The following is a 21,563-nucleotide window of genomic DNA, read 5'->3' on the forward strand; positions in this document are numbered from 1 at the left end:
TTGAGAACAACCTCTCATCATGGTGGAACAATGTTCCTGCGACCTTCAAACTCGATGCATCTACTGTCTCAAACATACCACAGAAGGATTTGCCCAAAATGATTCTCACGAACCTCGTCTATCACCAATCCCTCTGTGCACTGCACTCCTCCACCGTTCCGCTCTTTTGCTGGTCAAAAGGCGACAAGACTTACTCATCAGCCAGGCAATTGTCTGCTCAGGTTGCCTTCGATCACGCTGTTGAGATCTCTAGCCTCATCTCTGGAATATTAACTACCGGTCATACGCTCAGTTCGATGCCGATATTTGTCGCCTATGCAGCTTACTCAAGCTGTGCCATTCAGATCCCTTTTCTTTGGTGTTCTGAGCCTTCTGTTAGAGAGCGAGCTCAATGCAACATCGACGTCAATGTCAGAACGATCCAGGGCATGTCATGTTACTGGAAGTTAGCTTCATTATTAGTGAGTGCCGTCAGTTTATCGATATGAGGTCGCTGGGGCTGACGCGGGACAGCAACTTTACGTGCGCTGCCTTCATGATGTTCACAAACGCAATCCGCCTGTGATCGTCGGCGAGCCAAAGTATATGGATATTTCGGCACTTGTCGACTTTGACGTCGACGCGTCACTTGCCAAATCCTCTATCTTGCAGTTTGGTGGCATGTTGCGGTCTGGTGAGAATGGATATGTCAGAGCTGGAGATGAGACTTCAGACCCAACTATCACCACTGCTGCTAGCGGTGGGGACGTGTTGGCTGGTCTTCAAGCTTTAGACCATGCACCGAATACGAATAATCCGAACACGATAATCCCGCAAACTCCGAGACAGCTTAACACGGGGTCCAGTGAATGGCCGGCTCTGGACATCTTCAACTCACTCATCGATGCTGACATGGCTGGTCTTTTTCCAGTTGACGATAACTTTGATCTATCGTTCTTAGATGTAGATCAGACCTCATGGGACTTCAGCTTGGATCTGCAAATACCCTAGATCTTGTATTTATCATATGACAAATCATCTTAGCGCAGACGATATCGTACTAGCGGTGACATTCTCCGAGTCGGTAAATCATATCATTGGTCAAACAAGTCTCCAACTAGATAGTGGGACCGGTAAATGCCTCGGCACGGAAAACATGAACTCCATAATGACGATTGAGATGGAGCAGTATAAGAACTCAGCATGTAAATATCATAACCTCTCACTCTACAATCCTCAATCACATTCAAAACAGACAAGAACATCAAAATGCCTCTCACAGTCCACCACCTCCAAGTCTCCCAGTCAGAGCGCATCCCCTGGCTCTGCGAAGAACTCGGCATCGAATATGATCTCAAGCAATACAAACGCTCTCCCCTCCTCGCACCCGCCGACTTCAAGGCCCTCCATCCTATGGGCGCCGCCCCCGTCATAACAGACGGCTCAACAACCCTCGCCGAGAGCTGCGCATGCATCGAATACATCAGCCACAAATACGCCAATGGCTCTCTCTTCCTTCCCTCAGACCACCCAGCGTACGCTGATTTCCTGTACTGGTGGCACTACGTTGATGGAACTCTTCAAACTGCCCTTGGCAGAATTATGTTGATCCGCTCTGCCAAGTTGAGCGACGATAACCCCGTTGTGCAGTTTGGAAAAGTCAAGTCACGACAGGCGCTGAAGTTATTGGATGAGCGGGTTAAGAGCAATGAGTGGCTTGCGGGCGAGGAATTTACAGCTGCTGACATCATGGTTGTGTTTCCGCTTACGACGATGAGATACTTTTCGCCGTATAGTCTGGAGGAGTATCCCAATGTTTTGAAGTATCTTGAGAGGATTGCGGGGCGGGAGGGGTTTAAGAAGACAATGGAGAAGATTGATAACAGTATGGAGATGTCGATGGGTGCGAGCCCGCCTCAGAGTCCTTTCAAGCTGTGATTTGGGGGATGAAAGATGGAATGCCATGGGGTATAGAACAGAACAGGATTATGCAAAGGTCTAGACTTTTCTTCTCAATCAAATATCAGCCCTACTCTCACTTTTTGCTGACATGCATTACAAGTGACAGCTCAGCCTCTCATTGGCGGACTTGCCGCTGATACCCTGGGTTTTATGGCTGACAGGATTCAAACCGTCAGCACTGTCAGCCAAACCACCTGAAGGAGTCAATCTAAGCTGCGAACTAGACACCTCTCTCCTGTAATTGGAAGGGACTAATATTGATGGAGAAGTAGGCAGTATCTGGCAATGATAGCGCTGACATTGACCCTCAACGATAAATACTGACTTCCACCCACTTAGTTTTCTTTTCTTGGGCGTCTCAAAGATCTCGTTATATCACATCATGTCGACAAACTCGGAAAAGCCCGTGATCGCCATCGTCCAAGGTGCATGGCATCGCGCGACTCACTACCAGGGCCTTGTGCAGTCGCTTACCAACAAGGGCTTCCCTGTTCTTCAACCTGATAATGTCACAGCTGGCAAGGACGGAAGTATTAAAGGCAAAACTCACCTAGACGATGTTGAGGCCATTCGACACTCCCTCCAGCCAGCTCTCGACGAAGGAAAGCGGATTGTGTTGGTCTGCCATAGCTACGGAGGCATTCCTGGCTCTGCTGCTGTGGAAGGCTACCAGGTTCACGAACGAGAGGCCAATGGTTTGCCTGGTGGTATTTCGCACGTCGTGTATATCGCCGCGTTTGCTCTTCCTGTGAAAGGTCTTTCTCTTTTATCCGCTGCTGGAGGCCAACACGGCCCTTTTCTCGATAGAACGGTAAGCTACCACAAGACCTGGTATCCAGTATCGACTATTGCTTACATACTTACAGAATGATATCTGCTACCTAAACGACAAAGCACAAAACGCCTTCTACAACGATTGTACTCCCGAAGTTGCTAAGAAGGCAATCAGTGAATGTGTCAACCACAGCACTGCGTCTCTCGAAACGGCAGCCAGCTTTGTCGCTACTGATATCACTGTGCCAAAGACATATGTTGTCTGTGAGATTGATAATACGGTTCCTGTGCAGGGACAATTGGCTATGGTTGGTGCTATGGGAGATGCGGTCAATGTGGAGAAGATAGAGGCTGGCCATTGTCCGTTTTTGAACGAGAAGACTCTACCTAAGGTTGTGGAGATCATTGAGAATGCTGCGCAGTAAACATGGATGGGAAGCGGATGAGTGAGAATGAGGGCGATTTGGATGCAGGATTCAAGATAGGGTCATGGAAAGACATGTGTGATAACTTTTGTTATTTATATCTAGCCTAAACAGTAACAGAGGGGTTCAATGGTCCAGATGGATCCGTATCACCATGCAATAGTAACATAAACAAGACCACAGACCATTTAATATGCTCAAACACAGCACCCGACAGAGACCATCCACCCACCAACCTCACATCTCACTCAGCTCTCGACCGCCAAAGCTTTCTGTAAAGCCTCAGGGTTTCTAGGCTTAAAGATAGCCTTGAATCGACGAGGCAGAGCGACAAGACTTGTAGGATCCAAGCTACCAGTGATAGGATGACAATCCACCTCGTCAGACTTCTCAATCTTGAGACTGTTGAGAAGTCTCATATAAACGAGGTAGAGCTCTCGGTTGGCGAGGAGAGAACCAGCGCACATACGATAACCGACGCCGTATGTGAAGAGAGGAGCGTCTGGCTGTTCGAACCATCGCTCAGGACGGAAGACATCGGGATCAGACCAGACTTGATCGTCTATAGAATGTTAGTACACAAACAAACATAAGTAAACGAGGAGAATGGCGACTTACCCATATTGCAGGCCCAAGCGTTCAAGAAAACAACAGTACCCTTAGGAATAGTAACGCCCTCATAAACAATATCTCTAATTGAAGCCCTCGGCAGCGCTAGTCTCAGGACAGTGTAATATCTCAGCGACTCCTTCACAAGCGCAACGATATACTCGCACTTCTGGTCATCCTGCTCATCGCACATGGGCTGCTTCTCACTGTAAAACTTCCGAATCTCCGAAACAGCCTTTTCCTGAATCTCGGGATGCTGACTCAAATACGCGACAAACCACGCAACTTGTGTAGTAACAGTGTCAAGACCGCCTGACAGCATAGTGAGACTAATGGAGGTGAGTTCGTCCTTGTTTAGCTTGGCTTCCTTGTCCATTATGACATTGGCTTGAATACAGGGCTTATAAGTTCCGTTTGCGATCCGTTCGTCAAGACCGTTGTTAAGATCAGTGAGGTACTTATCCCGACGGTTTCGCATCTCTTTTGCCCTGGCAGAGTGCATGTTGAAAGGGTTCAGGCGGAGCAGAGGAATGTAGTCTTGGAGATTACCGGTGGTAGAGCGGAAACGGCTGATTTCTTCCTCGACGTGGGTGATTTCAGAGAATAGATCATCTTTTTGACTCTTGAGACGAATACCCCAGTTGAGTGTGAGTGCGAGGGAGAGAGAAAGGCGTTGGATCATGGGCATAGGGTCGACGGGGATGTTGCCGCCCTTGCCATACTCGAAAAGCTCTCTGACGAAGTCGCGCGTTTCGATATCGAGATGATCAACGTATGTAGCGACTGATGGACGGTTCAGAGCAGAGGCAGCGCCCTTGCGACGACGCTTGAGGGAGTCGCTGTAGGGAGAAGTGCCGATTGTAGTACCAGCAGTGTCAGAGAGGACCTAAACCGTCAGCATCCCGTTGTGCATCAGAATCTCAGAGTAAGCTCACCTTGTGAAATGTGTAAAACTCAGGTCTCGAGCTCAAAGCCTGTGCATTCGCGCCAAAAATACTCCTCGCAGCCGCAGCAGAATTGACAACGACGATAGGAATGTTTCCCAACTGGATCTGATAAACGGGTCCGTACTTCTTGGCCCAAGCGCGGTATTTCTCAGCGGCGTTGATGTGAATGTCCCAGATATTGCCGATGAGCGGTAAGCCCGAGGGGCCCTTTAAGTTGCTGATCCTCGCATTGTGACGAATGAGTTCGTTGATGAAGATGTAGATCAGCGGGCCAATCAGGAGCGTCACGAGGAGGGACTGGCCCTTGTTCTCGTGGACTTGGTTGTTTAGCGAAACAAGGAGATTAGCGATCGTCATGATGAACACTGTGAAGAACTTGATTGCTAAGTAAGTGAGTGAGATTATTGGAACACTATACGGACTTGGTTCAGCTCTATATACCACTGCAAAGTCAACGCCTACCCTCCATCAACACCAAAATGCGCCAAGAGTAACCCCACACTCTCTAGCTCGCCAACCCCGCAAATCTTGTTCTTCCGACTCGGAAACATCGGAAGAATTTCCGAGAAACCCTCTTTAACCAGGGATTTCCAATCCAAGACCCCTCAGTCGATTCTTAACCTTTCGGAAATTGTTATCTGTTCGCCATGATTGAAGAGCCCCCGGTACTAAAGCCGAAAAAGCGGAACTCGGCCGATGCTGAGAGCGTTGCTGACACACCTGCTCCACGGAGTAAGAGGGGCAAATACACGTCTGTTGCTTGGTGAGTGAGAGATCCATGGTCATGGGGATGAGTGTTGACTCGACTGGGGTAGCGATGATTGTAAGAAGAAGAAACTCAAGTGTATTCCCTCGGAGGATAACGCGTGTGAGAGGTGTATCGCTGGTGGGTTGACGTGTACGTTCGCGACGAGTACGCAAGCTAGCAAAGAGAAACCCGATGAGTAAGTAGTCCACTGCATTCAAAGAATAAACTGACAAGTCACCAGCAATCAAACTATCCAAGCCCTGAATAATCAATTATCAGAACTCCGTCAACAAATGTCAGACCTCGTCGGTGTCGTCCGCGAGCTCAAAGACCAGAACCAGAACCACCACCAAACACATCCTCAAGATGCATCAACCGTATCATCACACAACATAGTAACCCATTCGCCCGCAAGCACGCACCGCGGCGAAATGCCCAAACAACCGCAATTCGTCGGTCCAACGCGCTCCGCCTTCGGCATCCTTGTCAGCGAACGCTCCCTCAACAGAATGGGCGTTCCCAAATTCGACTCTATGCCTCCCAGCGGCGCACAATCTCCCGTTGAACCAGCTCTCGACTCTATTAACGACCTCAGTTTCTGGCACTGCTGTACGGCGAGTGATATCACCAAGTATCTTGTCAATTTCCAGGAGGAGGTTGAGTCGGTGTATCCGTTTATCGACATCGCGGAGTATATCGCGCAGAGCAAGGAGATATTGCAGGCGATTCGTGGCGGGTTTGAGGATGAGGGGAGGGTTAGTGGGAAGGATATTGATATTGCAAAGGTGGCCATCTCGACGGGCATTTTGCTTGAGGAGCCGAGTAAGCTTGAGTTGGCGACGGCGATTGTGGACTCGGTGCAGACGAATGTGTCGAGTATTCTGAGTCCGCAGGTTGATTTGAAGGAAGTTCAACTTTTGGCAATGCTGGCAAGTCTCCTCCATTGTTATAACGAAAAGGTACTGATGACAGTAGAGTATATACTACTTCCACGCTGGTGAGGAGCTATTGGCTTGGCGGTCTATCGGCATAGCAGCGCGTCAAGCTCTGGAGATGGGGCTCCATCGGAAACGGAGTCTTCTGGATAATTTTAAAGACACTGATTCTCGACGATTAGCTACGCGTGTGTTTTGGTGCGTGTACGTACTTGATCGGCGATGGAGTTTTGGAACGAGTTTATCGTTTGCGCTGGTCGATAAGGACGTTGATCCAGAATTACCGAAACCCGTAAGTCCACTTATAAAAGACCATGATCTAAGCTAATTAAAGTAGGATGAGGAATATTTGTATCTTCAGTGCATGGTTGGATATGGTCAACTATGCTCTAAAATCTGGGAAGCCATTCCACCTTTTGGCTCAGCTTCTCAAACCATTCCCGACGACACAGCTGCTATTCTCGATTTGAAAACTCAAGATTGGTTAGACTCTATTCCGTCGCATCTCCGACTTCGGCATCCTCGTCTTGGTCTTGCACCGCGAGCTCAACCTCGGCTGCCTCATCGTCTGCGGGCGTTGTTATACCTTCGTGGCAATTACGCTCGTATCTTGATTTATCGACATCATCTGATGAGCACGGCTAGTATAGCTGCTAACCCGCAGAATGCGTGGTTGGTGGTTGATATAGCGCAGGACACTATCCAGGTTCTGGTGCATCTGCATGCTACGACGGATATTTACAAGCGGCAGCAGAACGTCTTCAACTACTTTCTACTCAGTGCATTGGCAGTCATCTTCCTAGCTGTGTGTCACGCCCCAGAGATTTTCTCCGTACCGTGCAAACGCACATTCTCCGACGGCGTTGAGCTAGTGCGAGGGTTATCCCGACATAACATCGTCAGTAAAAGACTTTGGAAGAGTATTCGCGGTATGATTCCCCGAATGAACACTTTCGGTTTTCCTCAAAACGGTGAAGATGGTGAGCCTCGAAAGGATGATGAAAATGGTCAAAACGAGCAGACAGTTCCACAGGTTGAAGTCAACGCTGAAGAGCATGTCCCCATGGCAATGCCCGACAACGAGGCCTTTTCCTTTGGCGACATGATATTTGGCGACGCAGATGTCGCAAACTCGGTTCCCGATATGTTTCAAATGAGCGAATCGCTCCTCAACCTCTTCAACGCATTCGGCGAAGGGCAACAATTCCTACAGCCCGTACCAAGCACGTTTAGCGAAGAAGGAGAGTATGCCATGGCCGCAGAGCAAGGAAAGGATATATCCATGAGATTCCAAGGCTTAATATGAAAATCTTATTCAAATCTACAGAACCTCATTCTCAAAGTAAATCATCGCCACGCCCTCATTAACACTCTTCGCAAAAGTCCTTAGCTCAAGATGCGCAGCGCATTGGGTGTCGTAGTAGTTAAAATCCTCCTGCGACGCGAACGTTGAAATAGCCACGATCGTGAAGCCCTGAGATCGTTGGTCTGCTTTTGCTTTTCCTGCTTGCACTGAGACGATATATGGCTTCCCGTCCTGTGAAATGTTAGAAAAGAGGGGATAAGGGGTTGGTTGGGGTTACCTTTGTGGCTTTCTGGGGCATTTGCTTGTAGAGATCGACGAGGTGTTGTTGATCTTCCGCTTTGGGGATCTTGAAGAGGGTGACGCGGGTGATTTGGCCGGACATGATGAGTTTGGTGGAGTGGAGAGAGGGAAGTACGGATATAGAGATTAGAAGTGTATTCGGAGGTTTGGAGGTTTATATCGAGGAGCTGGCTCGGAATTTGGGGTGAGAGTTCCGGAGCTAGGTTGAGCTCCACTGTTGTGCAGGAATACGATGAGAAAAGTATTTGTCGGCACTTGGTTCGGATAGTCTTGTGTGGATATAGCTTCTGAGGGAATTGGGAAGACTGAGATGATGGATCACAGTCACCTCGAATTCCGACATTTTCTGATCCGTGATGAGGCGCCCATAAGATTCCTATCCGTAATGCATCTACGATCGTAATTAGAAGGAGGTCAGACTGGTTTCGCGATAAATGAAAATCTACTAAGAGAGTGAATCTACATGATAAGAGTATAGCTTCTAAAAGACTTGCATATATCACATCGCTTAGCCACTTAAATGATGCTCAAACAAAAGTTGCATAATCTATAGTCTAAACGACCTCAACCTATTTAATCTCTAGGAATGGCAGCAATAATCGTACCCTCACACTCCCCAAACCCAACAATTCCATCCTCAGCAGTACCAGACCAACCCGTAATAGTGATACTATCACCATCCTGGATAAACTTTCGCTCCTCGCCTCCCTCCAACTTGACAAATTGTTTCCCGCCCATCGTTTGCTCAAGAAGACTTCCCTGCGTTCCAGGCTCAAGACCAGAAATTGTCCCTGAACCGAGCAGGTCTCCTGGGCGAAGGTTGCACCCTGACACGGAGTGGTGGGCGATCATCTGGGGCCAGGACCAGAGAAGGTTCTGGGATGAGACTTGGGTGATTTTCGTCTTGTTACCCTTGGCAGCTACATCTTGTCAGTATCATTATTTCAGTTGAGCTTGGGAGATGACTTACTAGTGATAGAAACCTCCAGGTTGATATCAAGAATCGAGTCCTCCCTCTTCTCATCAAGATACTTCTTCGGCGGCACCTCATTCTCCAACCCCTTTCCCCTAAAGCCCTCCAGCGCATCCGCCAAAACAACCCAAGGACTAATCGTCGTCCCAAAGTTCTTCGCATTGAACGGTCCCAGCGGAACATACTCCCACTGCTGAATATCCCGCGCACTCCAATCATTCATAAGAACATATCCGAAAATATACTCCTCCGCGTTATTCACATCAACAGGAGCACCGAGCTTGTTCCCCTTGCTGATAAACATACCGAGCTCCAGCTCAATATCAAGTCGGGCGCAGGGCTGGAACACAGGCTCTTTGGCTTGAGGGTTAGGCAGGACCTGGCCCCAGGGGCGGTGGAGGGGTGTTCCTGATACCACGACGGAACTTGCGCGGCCGTGGTATGCGACGGGTAGATGGTTGTAGTTAGGCTGCAGAGCGTTTGCAGCGCCGCGGAAGAGTGTACCCACGGTGTGAGCGTGGTTACGACCAGCGAAGAAATCAGTATAGTCGCCGATGCTAAGGGGCAAGTGAGACTGAACATCCCCAATTGGAATGAGAGCTTGTTTTCTCAGGGACTCATTATCCTTGAGGATCTCAGGGTATGGCGTTTCTTGGCGGAAGATATCTTGGAGATAGGCCCGTGTAGCTCTGTGCACGGGTCTTCCAAGAGCAGCAAAGTCATTAAGGGTAGTTTGGGAAAAGACCTTGAGTTGATCGGAGGGAAAGTCTGCTAGTTTGGAGAAACCGTTGTTTTGAGAAAAGGCTGATAGGTCAAGAACATGCTGGCCGATTGCAATCGCAGGACGAAGCGTTTGTCCAGTGGATGTTGAGATGATTCCAAAGGGAATGTTTGCCAGTGAGAAGTGGCTCTTTGAAGGGATAGGTAGCCAAGAAGCCATTTTTAACGATTTCGAATGTGAAGATGTTGAGAAAGACACAAGAACTCGACAACGAGATATCCTCAGTGGCAATGCCGGCCTTTTAAATCCTCTGCAAATAAAGGGCCCTCTACTTGAGATCATTATATCGCGTTGTAGAGTAGTATTAATGTCGTGACGTTTAATAAGTGACCATCTTGATCGCGGGGTCGTTTCGGAAATTTCCATTTCTTTCCGAGATGAGTCGGATGAGGCGGGACGTATTAACCACTCGGAAACTCGGGCTTGAACCGAAAAACATTGTTAAATAAAGCAGAAAGAACTGATTGATAAAGATTTCTTATCTATTCTCTTAAGCATGATTTGATCATTGTGAAAATGCCTGTTACAAAGTTTTCTACGCCTGAGAAGTACGAGTACCTCAATGGCTTTGATTCATTCCACGAGCAAGTCCCTCTTCACCTTGACTTGAGAGTAGCTAATGGGAGTAGATCTGAGTCTATCAAGGGAGCCCTGCCAATAGGCGCTAACTCACCCCAAAAGCCCCCGTACGGCTTGTACGCCGAGAAACTCTCCGGCACAGCATTTACAGCTCCCCGGCATGAGAACCGGCAAACATGGCTGTACCGCATCCTCCCTTCGGCGTCACACTCAACGTACAAACGCTTCACTGACCCCTCATCCCCAATTCTCAAAGCCAAACTGAACTATGAGCCCCAGCAACTCCGCTGGGATCCATTTGACATTGATGAAAAAGTCGATTGGGTTCGTGGTCTAAAGCTTGTATCCGGCGCAGGCGATCCCACCGTCAAATCCGGTCTTGGAATCTACGTCTTCGCCGCGGGGAGGGACATGGACGCTAATACAGCGATGTATTCCTCCGACGGTGAGATGCTTATCGTCGCGCAACATGGAGTCTTGGATATTCAGACTGAGCTGGGACGATTGCTTGTGCGACCGAATGAGATTGCTATTATTCCTAGGGGAGTGAGGTATAGAATTACATTGCCTGAGGGGCCGGTGAGAGGGTATATCCTTGAGCTGTATCAGGGACACTTTCAACTCCCGGAGTTGGGACCTATTGGATCGAATTGTCTGGCGAATCCGCGGGACTTTCAGATTCCTGTTGCGGATTTTGAGGAGGATACGAAGAGTACTTGGACGATTTTGAATAAGTTCAACAATGAGCTTTTTGTCGCTGAGCAGGGACATACCCCGTTTGATGTTGTTGCGTGGCATGGAAAGTGAGTAACCCTACCTGGTATTGATGTTCGGTGCTAACCTTGATAGATGTGAGTTACAGATATGATGCTACGTTTGTTGAGAGTATCTGCTGACAGTTATAGTCTACCCTTACAAATACGACCTAGGTCGCTTTTCTGTTATAGGCAGCACATCCTTCGACCACCCCGACCCCTCCATCTTCACCGTCCTAACCGGCCCCTCCGACCATCCCGGCACCGCCATCGCCGACTTTGTAATCTTCCCCCCGCGCTGGCTCGTGCAAGAAGACACATTCCGCCCACCGTGGTACCACCGCAACACCATGTCCGAGTTCATGGGGCTCATCTGCGGGCAGTACGATGCCAAGACTGGCGGTGGTTTTCAACCTGCGGGTGCTAGTCTGCACAATATTATGACAGCTCACGGTCCGGATGCTGATTCGTATGAGAGGGCGAGTAATGCGGAGTTGAAGCCTGTCAAGGTTGGGGAGGGGAGCATGGCGTTTATGTTTGAGAGTAGTTTGATGTTGGGGATTACGGATTGGGGGTTGGAGACTTGCAAGAAGGTGCAGCCTGATTATAATAAGCATAGTTGGGAGGAGCTCAAGGTGCACTTTAAGAGGCCGTCCTAGATAGTCATCCAATGACAGTATTGAGAGACTTCTCCACTATAAGTTTAATATTCTTAACTTCATATTCAGGTTGGTATACGAAATTAACAGATAATTAGTAAATTGGCAATTGTTAGACCTTGATATAAGACTTAAATTTAATAAATATTATTAGGAATTTAATAATAATAAAAAGCATTAACAAGACTCACTGAAAAATAGATCATAGCTTAGTGCGATGTAAAACTCTTTTTTATTCATGTTCCTGTATTTCGATGTGATTGGCTTGATAAACGATATGTAAAAATCCGTATCAGCTTCGCTACTTATCATTGGAGCGGCTGATAACCTTGAGTGGTAGATACTCAGTTGAGGCCAGCAAGTGACGAGGAGGCTTCTTTATTTCTCGCGTCACCCACCTAAAAGCGCTCTCGGTGTGATAATGCGTACAGGAACTTCCTTTTTGAATGGCCGGATGAAGGGAGCGTGATTTACCGATTCTGCAGGTCTCACGTTGCGTCCTATGACAATCAAGTTTCTGGCCTCCAGATCCACCTTGACGAAATGATACATCTGCTTGGCTCTGTAACTGGCTCGATTTCAGCCACGTCTAAGACAATACCCTTGCTGATACAGGCCTCAAGGGTCTGTTTTGTTAGCGTCTGTACAACGCCAATCAAGCCTAAGGGGAATACCTTAGCTGTGGCGAGATACCTATAAGTGGGCCTAAAAATAACAAAACAGACCCTTGAGGCCTGTATTGCCTAGATCAAGGATGATCTTCCCGGAGCTGAGCTTTGATCAGCAAGCCACATGCAGCCAAGTCAAGCAGGCTGCGACGAAAGGGGATATGTCAGATCCAAAGGCAATGCTTCGGACAAGCTTAGTACTAAGTCCTCTCTATTTAGTGAAGGAATTTTATCCCGGCCTCGATTTCTCTCAGTTTCTGGACCTCACAAACCAGCTTCTTCCCACGTCTAAATCTCCATTAAAGCGTCACCCATCCTTATTCAAATTGTGACCCAGATCTTTCAGATCGTAACTTCCCATGGCGACTTCAAGCTCCGAGGAACCGGCGACTTCTTTTGCCCGCTCTTTAGAGCAGACCAAGAAACGAAATACCTATCACTCATTTGGGCATGAAGGCGTCACGGCAACCGTGGGGGCCTCTGGACGTCTGATGCAGATGTCTCGTCATTTCCCGGACCAGAGAGTAGGATTCTGCGTTGATCATCGATTCGTTCCTGAACCATTTATGGTATTCAAGCGCGCCGAGAGACTTCATTCTTGGGCTGCCGACCCTTCACTTAGAACTGCAATTGATCCTATCCTTTTTCCATCATCATCATGGAGTGAGCCGAGTTCTATCAAATATGTTCTCAATCGATGGCCAGTGTTTACTCGGAAACGAAAAGATGGCATGGAGGTGACGATCCAGTATGTAGCATTTGACGCTACCATCTACCAGATCTTTGACTTTTTTCGCGACCCATGTTATGGAAGGACATATTCACCAACTCTTTTGATGAAAGATGGCTTGCTCATCCGAGACCTTGACTTTACCAATCCTGATAATACATACAACGAAGCCGGTGAAGCAGACGAGGCGTACAATTCCAGGAACGAACAGGACCGTTTCATTCGCGAACACAAACTTGACTCTACTGCGAAAGACAAGCCAAACTCCAACCACGAAAATTTAGTTGTACTGTCTATTTCTTGCATTCAAGATGGCAAGATGTTAAAGTTTGACGATCAAGCCACGGATGATTATAACTACTATAAGATCCGATGGAACGAGCTAGCATTGAGGAACTTTGAGAAAACCGGAAAGCTCAAGGCTATACTTGCCTACAAGCTAGACCTTGTTCCCCAAGGAGGCATTCTCCCAAGCGTTTCAATCCACGATGTTTCCACTGCGGAAGAACAGCTCGCCTTAGCTGACTTCCGGGGTCACGCGCTCACTGGCGCTACCTATCTCGATACAATCATGAATCGAAATCTGGAGCACATACTATCCGTTTGTAGCATACCAGTTACCCTCCAGAAAACTGGCAAGTCTGCCATTGCCTTTACATGTGGCGATATTGACGGCCATCGAGTTGCCACGGCAGCAAGCTTGTAAGGCCCCCTAATTTCTGATGCTAACTACTTTATTGATCAATTAAGCTATTGCTTTCAGTTCTTGTTGTTGGCCTGGCGACGTTTTGATCCGGAGAAGCCCCCGCAAGGCTGCAACGAATCTCAACTTTCCTACATCAGCGCAATGCGGAATCGCATTGAGAAGGCCTGCAAAGGCCACCTAATATGGCTTTTCGAAAGGGGAGAAAAACCCTCCAACTTTTTGTCGCCCCATCGATGGGTGAATGGCGAATCAATCGAATCTTGGGAAGACAATGAGTATCTCCCAACGAAGGCCCTTGTCGATAGCCCGTTCCAGATCATCAAAGCTGGAGACTTTTACGAAACTTTCAAATACATCGATCCGTCTGTGAAAGAGGGTGTAAGAACTGCAATCGTCGAGTGGATCGCAGAAATTGATGTTTGGACTTTACGCCTTTCCTAGTTACAAGAACGGGGACACTGACGACTTCTATTTTACCGACCATGCACTGATTTGGCGAGCGGCTAGGTCTGCAGAAGTCCTCGGTTTGAGGAATGAGCTAAAGGCACCTACTGACATTCTCAATAAGAAGGCATCACAGAAGCAAGGTCGAGCTGGGAGACATTTAAGCAATCATCAGCCGGGCCAGAAACATGGAAAGCCAAAGTTCTACTTCGCCGATGTGGTTCAGTCCAACATTCTCAAAAGGTTCACAACTGAGAACCCCGTTTCCAAGAGGCGCATGATCGCAGTGTCGAGAAGTCCCGCCCATACTCGGTTTCTTCTTCGTACCAAGGATGCTTCGCTTTTCCACGCCATGAACCTTGGGTTGTTTAATAAACCGGGAACGGAACCACGCAATTGGAGTAGCATGGTTGATGTCTGGAAAAATACCATTGATTGCCAGACAGCACATGAAGACGATGATGATTTGTGGGAGGAGCCGCTACGGTTCGCATTGGCAACTGTTATAGCTTATCACCATAAGGCTATAAACCAACGTCCCCCGAAGGATATGCACGATCATGCAATTAACGTCCTGCTTCAAAGTGCTTCAGTTAACGGGCTTATCCCCGGAAGACTCGACGAGAATAACGAACCAGCCCTTTACGAGAGTGAGTTCAGTGAGTTCATGCGAGATACTTACTGGGGCGTCACTTTTGAGGTACCATACCTTCTCTGGAGGTTCTTCTGGCCAGCTGATGTGGAGAATTTTCCGTTTCGTTCTGAAGAAATCACCGAGCCTACAGGAGTTGGTAAGTTGCAACCAGCAACACTTGGTAACAACACTCACATACCCCCAACTGGGCCTGCTGAGCTGCAGGTTGCGGTCAAAATGGCAGCTTACCCACGAAGTAAGTCCATGAAACGCACCTTTCCTTTCAACAACATGGTAGACCAAGACAATATTGTGGTACTCGGAGATGAGTGGCTCTATAACGAACCAACATTCTTTGTGTCTTCAAAAAAAGTCGTCCCTGATGACAACCACGATATTCGTAATGGCCTCTTAAGTCGTGATGATGTCCATGGAGATGCCAACAGTCGGGAAAATGCCACTGTCTCTCAGCGTGCCGACACAGCAAAAGAATTTGACCCTGAAACCGACATGAAAAAATATTTAGAAAATGAGAACTCGGATGACCTTATCGACGACCTTGAATACAAGTGGGAAGAAATACTGAATCATTGGGGCCAGATTGATGATTCGACCACGGGAGCTTCACCGCCGGAGTTCCTTGGGGTCTTGGTGGACGTCCCCAAGTCCAAGCACTTGAAAAAGAACACTCGTGGCTTGAGGGAGTCCATTCAAAAGATCACCACCCGCGAGTTTCTCAAAAAGCAAATGGAAAATGGACGGACGCCAGAAAAGGCGAAGAAGAGGTTTTGGGCCTTTTTCGCGAAGGAACCCTCGGCAAACGAAATTTGCCGTGCCACATCTGCCCTCTACTACACCACTTTAAACTGCAATCAAGAAGAGCAAGCAGAGCAAGCAGAGGCAGACGACAAGGAATTATCTGAGTTTCACAATCGACATGAGTCTTGCGATAAATTCTGGATGATCCCGCGCCAATATCTAATTCATGGACAACCGAGCTTCACGTTTCTTTCTACGGAGTTGATAAAACACATATTTCTAAGTCTAAGACGTCGACGATTGACGCTTCAAAGAAAGATTCACTTGTTCTCCCGGGCTTAGAAGAAGATGATTCTACTCAACTGTTGAGGGTTGCTATGAGCTTTCGATTCGACGGTGACTTTTTTGACCGCTACTGGACATGTTGGTTCTTAGAAGCTGATCCAGGAACGAAAACAACAAAAGATTCCATTGTGGATAACGTCGAGGGTCTCCTGGAAGAGGAACTCAAGAAGAAGAAAGGTGTTGACCTCAAGAGACAGCCTTGGCGGCAAAGAAGAATTTTGGAACTTCTCCTTTTCGACAAAATCATCAGCCAGATGCATTCCTATGCCAATGGAATCCTCGAACAAGCAAAGTCGGGCATTAAGAAGAAGACAAAGGCTCCAGCAAAGGCATCACAAAGGAGTCGCGAGGAAACCGATGAGCTGGACTACGACGAATTCGTTAAGCAAAGAAAGCGATTCGGGAAGTTTCAAGACGCTCTGCAGGCTGTACAAGATGATCGTAACGAGAACTTGAACATAGTTGATCGATGGCTAGAGCGAGAGAAAGACAGACAGGCAGAAAGGCCACGATGGACTTTCAATGATGAAAGTCGGTACCGAAGCATCATCTCAAAAATGGTTGTTTGCAACGAGCATAACATCCAAGAACTAAAACGCAGCCACAACAACATCAAAAGCTTCAACGATTTACTGACTAATAGGGTCGAAACTATGCGCAACGATGTAGAGCAACGACGCGCTGATGACATTCAACGTTTCACATACGTAACCGTCGTGTTTCTCCCCTTAGGCTTTGCAACCGGCGTATTTAGTATGAGCGAGGCACCCGCTGGTCGAACTCTAGGTTACATGATTCTCGTTGCATTTGGGGCTCTTCTTGCCATTGGAATCCTATTGGAGAACATGAAAATCGCCGAGACTCTTTATAAATTGGTCTCGCATACAATACTTAGGGCCGTGGACGTAGGATTCAATTTGGTCACAGATGGGTACGGCTGTCTAGAGAAAGTATGGCGAAAGATCATAGTCAAATACGGTCATCTAGTTGAAGTATGGCGAGCGTGTATGGAGGCAATCCGCCAATGGTGCAATGAGAGGGTGAGGAGGCCTGATGCAGAAGAGGGAACAACTGAAGATGGAACTCCAATAGAGAGTCATGACTAGATTAGTTCGAATTTATTGCCCTAAGCTGTCTTTACAACTATCTGACCCAGAATTTTAGTCTGCTATCTGAATTCGTTTTAGGAAAGGGCAAGAAGGAATGTTTGAGCCCGGCCTCCTTATCTTACAGAGACTGACCAAGTTACTAAGTTCTGTCTGCTGATTTAAGTTCTTAGCCACAAGTCTCAACTGCAAATAACACATCTAGCTAACGGACAAAATGCACTGGGGATATAAACGGTCCACTATTCAAACGGAACACCGGCACTGTCGACGGATTCTTTGACCGTGTATATTCGGTGGGTTGGTCATCGGGTAATCTTAAAGCCGACATTGTCTGGATCAAACTACACATGTATAGACTTGTCGCGCATCAAATCTGGTCTCAAGCAATAAGATTCTGAGAAATTTGTCAGAGGGCGCAAAATGGAGAAAGAAAAGCCCTTCATCCTCTTTTTAAGCCCAGTCAGGCATGCATTGACAGCCGCGAGTAGGCGTTTATGAATGCTCGTCGGACTGTGTTCACAAAGGAATTTCCGCTGGAGCTGCCGATGAACTGACTCTTTCCCTTCTCAGGGGTACGCAGGGAGCCACGTTCCTGGACGGCTTGTGGCGGGGCAAATGAGTCGCCACTGTTGGTTTGCGACATGCCGTGCAAATCTTGCATTGTAAGTCGTGCAAGATGGAGGCTACTGCGAGTCGCCGCATCTGGCTGCGTAGACTGCCTATGTGATGTGTTTGTGTGAAATTCTACGATTAGCAGCGGGTCAGTGTTAATCACGTCCGTCCACAGTACCCCACAGCACTAACCTGATGATGGCGGCTAATTACCTAGTCCCAAAAACCCTTACCCGTTAGCTCCGAGGCCAGTAGGCTTGACCTGTATTTCCACGTAGGTCTGCCTGTGAATTGAAAGCCGTTGTATCTCATTGGCGTAACAGGTAACGTCAATATGATTTGATAATATATTGCGGATCAAGGTGATGAGAGCAACTGCTACAAAGTGCTAGATGTCTCTTTCACAGTTATTTCCACTAACTGTGTTCAGGCGTGGTAGTCCAAATAACTAACTATCCATTAACAGCTTTTCATCCAAGTCGTATATCGTAGTAGTTCATGCCGGCAGAGATTAAAACGTGACAGTTGCTTATACTGAATAGAGATATCGTTTATCAACGCTAGTATCTGTCCTGTCTTTTGATACAAGAATTTTGGTTGCTCGAATACATTTACTAGCTACTCTTCTCGATGATGGCTATTGGAGCTTCCAATTGACTCTCCGTGACAGCCAGAATCTCGAGGAACGCGAACAAAAGCAGCATTCAGAACCAGGGCAACCAACGTCAACCCTGCTCCGAAGAAAAAAGCTGCTCGGTACGGCAAGCTCACACTCTCCGTATGCCTGGCTACCTGAGTCTCTATAGTCCCAGCGAAACCCAGGCCGAGACTGTTTCCATAGAGATTCAACGTTCCGATAAGGCTCCCCGCAATACCCTGCTCTTTGACCCCGACACTGTTGCTTGCTATGATCTGGGCAGCGACATAGACAAAGTCTGCGCAGATGCTTCCAATCAAGATTCCAGGAAATGTCTGCGCCCAATACGTTTGTTGCTCTGGCATAGTACCAAGCAGTAACAGTGATATCATAGAGGAAACAATACCAATTGCGAGCAAGTATTGGGCTGCTAGTCTTGGTATCAGCAACGCCGCAAGAGTCACGGCGAACGATGCACCGACGCCGTACGGGATCCAGCCAATCGCGATGTTAAGGACCGTCCAGTCTCGGATCAGTTGCTGCCATGCAACCATGTACCAAAGAGCAATACCCACTGACATGTATGTCAAAAGAACAACGATGATCAAAGCGGTGAAGGTTGGTGCCGCAAAGATCCTGACTGGCATGATAGGCTCGGGGGCGTATTTGCTCTCCCATACGACGAAGACAACTAGTGAAACACCTGACAAGGCCAAAACGGCTATGGCATACGGCGTATCCCAGCCGATAGCTGGTCCCTGTCTGTGCAAGCCTTTTTAGTCATCTTTGGCATGTCTAGTCGGAATGTGCAGTTACTTACATCCAGGCAAAAGAAAACAGTACGAGGCCCGACACTCCTGATAGTATTCCAATAAAGTCAATCGTTCCGTCTTTATCAACGGGTTCTTCAGATGGAAGTACGACAAAGAGAACGATCAGCACGATAAGTTCCAAAGCCGCACTGTGGATATCTATGTCAGCTTCCCCTTATCCTGGTATCGAGACATCACTAGGTCTTACATGATGATAAAGAGCCACTTCCATTCCGCTGTCTCCTGTAAAAAGACTCCAGCGAACAACGCACCTAAAAGAGCGCCTATAGGTGGTGAAGCTGCGAAGACTGCGAGGGTAGCATTGCGGGCCAGCCCAGGAGGGGTTGCAATCATCAAAGAAGCAACAGCATTTGGCATCAGGATACCTCCTCCCACACCAGTCATAGCACGCATTGCTATGAAAGCGTGATAAGTTGAAGTGAAAGCATTGGCGAGAGAGAAGATCACAATGATTGCACCGCCGGCCATCAGGGCACGATTATGTCCATAGATCGCTCCAAGTCGTCCGCTGACCAGAACCATGGCACTTTGAGTGAGACTGTTGTTTGATGTTAGCTGAAGTCTAGCTAGACGAGTTTAGATAGCTTGAGACCTACGAGAATCCTGCACCCATCCAGTTGGCCTTTCCGGGTGTAGCCTCCCAGCCAAGTCTGCGGCTGAACTCAAGACCTCCAGCCAAGGTTGAGAACATGGATGTAAACTTGAAGGTATAAAAGTCAATGATTGCTGATCCACATGAAGAGACCTGAAGCCCCACCTGTAAGAAGTTCGAGAGAATGATAAGGCCATTTATGGCGATCTGCTTCTTACTGCTTATCCCGATTCTCATTTCGTTGGAGGCGTTGGCGTTGGAGTTTGACTGAAGATTGTCATCTGCAAGTACAGAGGTAACACGTTCCAAGATACCGAATGGACTCTGGCTTGGCAAGATGTTGTTCATCTTGATGGACTTTTCGATCTCACAGGGATTCAATTCCAGCCCCATTGTAAGATGATCTTGACGCTTCGTTCGCGTAATGACCTTAGGGTGGTGGGTTGACAGAGTTGTAGCAGTGATAAAGCAATGATGTACAAGAGTAATGGAAAAGATCATTTTACCTTTTATCTGTTAAGGATAGTGATTCGGATTAGCCTACCGCTCCCTAAAGAGTCATATCAAAATGGAGTATGTGTTATCTATTCCGTTAATGGATAAATCTGGCGATGGCTAAGTGGGCCTGCAAAATCTACATACGCTGAAGGGGACAGCTGTCGGTGTACCAGATTGTCGAGTCATCAGCAGTCTTGGCAGGACATCATTCAGGGGCACCAGGCGATGAAGATGATACCTCTAGCTGGTTTCAATGAACTTCGAGGTATTGAGATTTCGGTCTCTGTTTATACTGTTAAATCTCTTGTGGCTATGAGTATTTGAGTAGAATTATAATGACTGAATGGGAGAGATGTAATTTATGTAGGCTGTATCTGAGTGTCAAGAGGATCTACGATTATCATTGTAACAATTTCAATAACAAACAGTTTTATAATGATGCTATGTGCTGTAAAGCCAGACGAATTTACTATCCAGGATGCAGGCCAATCTCAATGGTTCCAGAACTACAAGGCATTTCACCAAGTCCAGATAGATTTCCCTCTAATGAACGACCACATTATGCACTCTTCAGACATTTATCAAAGGCTCAAGTCCAACTATACGATATGTGAGAGCTCTGAAGCCTTGGCATTACCAGTACTAACTCTGTCTAATTACATGCTTTACTCCTCCTAAACAAGATCGACGGAGATGTACTTGGTCCAATCGCCCTTGGCTGCAAGAAAGTCAAGAGGCTCCATATGCTCAACAGCGCCACCGTATGGAAGACTGACATAGTATCCCAAAAATCGCTGAATGTCTTTGGGGAGAGTTTCCACATATTCGTAAGGAATGGCCAAGTACTGGTTCTCCTCCTGGCGACACCAACCAGGTGTACCGAAGGCATTAAGCAGCACACTAATCTCGTTGGAGGTGTTAGGCATCTGACCATAGAATACAGAGCCCAGGCTGTTAAAATCAGTAAGAAGCTTCAGTATAAGTTACAGGAGTAAGGTTATAGGTAGTTAAAAGAGGCTTTAGCCTCTAGCATATAAAGGTAAAGAATACCAATAAATATATATAGGTAAGATACTTATTACCCTTATTATTACCTAGGATCTTAGTTTTAGCTAAAAAGTTAATATCTTAATAACTAACTTTAAATATATATAAATAAGTACTATTACTTTTCTATAAAGATAATTAAGCTTAAAGTATATAAATTATATATAAGGTAAAATACTTAATAAAAGTAAATCTATTAATTTAAAATAACCTTTTT

At 47.2% G+C, this 21,563-nt stretch overlaps 10 protein-coding genes across 10 annotated transcripts; 6 read left to right on the plus strand and 4 right to left on the minus strand.

Moving 5' to 3' along the window:
- Window positions 1-98: 98 nt before the first annotated feature.
- On the plus strand, window positions 99-990 carry FSUBG_5997 (uncharacterized protein; the record flags this gene model as incomplete). The annotated part of the gene is made up of 2 exons (XM_036684151.1): window positions 99-461; window positions 514-990. 2 exons carry the CDS (start codon window positions 99-101, stop codon window positions 988-990), a joined length of 840 nt encoding a protein of 279 aa, XP_036538568.1.
- Window positions 991-1,248: 258 nt separating this feature from the next.
- On the plus strand, window positions 1,249-1,917 carry FSUBG_5998 (glutathione S-transferase; the record flags this gene model as incomplete). Its single annotated transcript, XM_036684152.1, has 1 exon — window positions 1,249-1,917. One exon carries the CDS (start codon window positions 1,249-1,251, stop codon window positions 1,915-1,917), a length of 669 nt encoding a protein of 222 aa, XP_036538569.1.
- Window positions 1,918-2,323: 406 nt separating this feature from the next.
- FSUBG_5999 (uncharacterized protein) lies at window positions 2,324-3,140 on the plus strand (the record flags this gene model as incomplete). The annotated part of the gene is made up of 2 exons (XM_036684153.1): window positions 2,324-2,752; window positions 2,808-3,140. The coding sequence occupies 2 exons, from the start codon at window positions 2,324-2,326 to the stop codon at window positions 3,138-3,140; spliced, it is 762 nt and encodes a 253-aa protein (XP_036538570.1).
- Window positions 3,141-3,388: 248 nt separating this feature from the next.
- On the minus strand, window positions 3,389-5,053 carry FSUBG_6000 (3-hydroxyphenylacetate 6-hydroxylase; the record flags this gene model as incomplete). Its single annotated transcript, XM_036684157.1, has 3 exons — window positions 3,389-3,702; window positions 3,759-4,635; window positions 4,685-5,053. 3 exons carry the CDS (start codon window positions 5,051-5,053, stop codon window positions 3,389-3,391), a joined length of 1,560 nt encoding a protein of 519 aa, XP_036538571.1.
- A 290-nt stretch (window positions 5,054-5,343) lies between these two features.
- On the plus strand, window positions 5,344-7,685 carry FSUBG_6001 (uncharacterized protein; the record flags this gene model as incomplete). Its single annotated transcript, XM_036684158.1, has 5 exons — window positions 5,344-5,459; window positions 5,512-5,640; window positions 5,686-6,337; window positions 6,420-6,671; window positions 6,717-7,685. The coding sequence occupies 5 exons, from the start codon at window positions 5,344-5,346 to the stop codon at window positions 7,683-7,685; spliced, it is 2,118 nt and encodes a 705-aa protein (XP_036538572.1).
- Window positions 7,686-7,700: 15 nt separating this feature from the next.
- FSUBG_6002 (stress responsive A B barrel domain protein) lies at window positions 7,701-8,067 on the minus strand (the record flags this gene model as incomplete). The annotated part of the gene is made up of 2 exons (XM_036684159.1): window positions 7,701-7,916; window positions 7,963-8,067. 2 exons carry the CDS (start codon window positions 8,065-8,067, stop codon window positions 7,701-7,703), a joined length of 321 nt encoding a protein of 106 aa, XP_036538573.1.
- A 491-nt stretch (window positions 8,068-8,558) lies between these two features.
- Window positions 8,559-9,898, minus strand: FSUBG_6003 (fumarylacetoacetase; the record flags this gene model as incomplete). Its single annotated transcript, XM_036684160.1, has 2 exons — window positions 8,559-8,905; window positions 8,956-9,898. 2 exons carry the CDS (start codon window positions 9,896-9,898, stop codon window positions 8,559-8,561), a joined length of 1,290 nt encoding a protein of 429 aa, XP_036538574.1.
- Window positions 9,899-10,255: 357 nt separating this feature from the next.
- On the plus strand, window positions 10,256-11,732 carry FSUBG_6004 (homogentisate 1 2-dioxygenase; the record flags this gene model as incomplete). The annotated part of the gene is made up of 3 exons (XM_036684161.1): window positions 10,256-11,121; window positions 11,181-11,203; window positions 11,248-11,732. 3 exons carry the CDS (start codon window positions 10,256-10,258, stop codon window positions 11,730-11,732), a joined length of 1,374 nt encoding a protein of 457 aa, XP_036538575.1.
- A 1,027-nt stretch (window positions 11,733-12,759) lies between these two features.
- Window positions 12,760-17,124, plus strand: FSUBG_6005 (Mg2+ transporter like zinc transport; the record flags this gene model as incomplete). The annotated part of the gene is made up of 4 exons (XM_036684162.1): window positions 12,760-13,832; window positions 13,881-14,214; window positions 14,285-15,837; window positions 16,044-17,124. 4 exons carry the CDS (start codon window positions 12,760-12,762, stop codon window positions 17,122-17,124), a joined length of 4,041 nt encoding a protein of 1,346 aa, XP_036538576.1.
- Window positions 17,125-17,587: 463 nt separating this feature from the next.
- FSUBG_6006 (efflux pump antibiotic resistance) lies at window positions 17,588-20,302 on the minus strand (the record flags this gene model as incomplete). Its single annotated transcript, XM_036684163.1, has 6 exons — window positions 17,588-17,846; window positions 17,973-18,023; window positions 18,398-19,138; window positions 19,197-19,337; window positions 19,397-19,747; window positions 19,806-20,302. 6 exons carry the CDS (start codon window positions 20,300-20,302, stop codon window positions 17,588-17,590), a joined length of 2,040 nt encoding a protein of 679 aa, XP_036538577.1.
- Window positions 20,303-21,563: the final 1,261 nt, after the last annotated feature.

This window comes from Fusarium subglutinans (assembly GCF_013396075.1).
Source record: "Fusarium subglutinans strain NRRL 66333 chromosome Unknown NRRL66333_c0000060, whole genome shotgun sequence".
Classification (NCBI taxonomy): domain Eukaryota; kingdom Fungi; phylum Ascomycota; class Sordariomycetes; order Hypocreales; family Nectriaceae; genus Fusarium; species Fusarium subglutinans.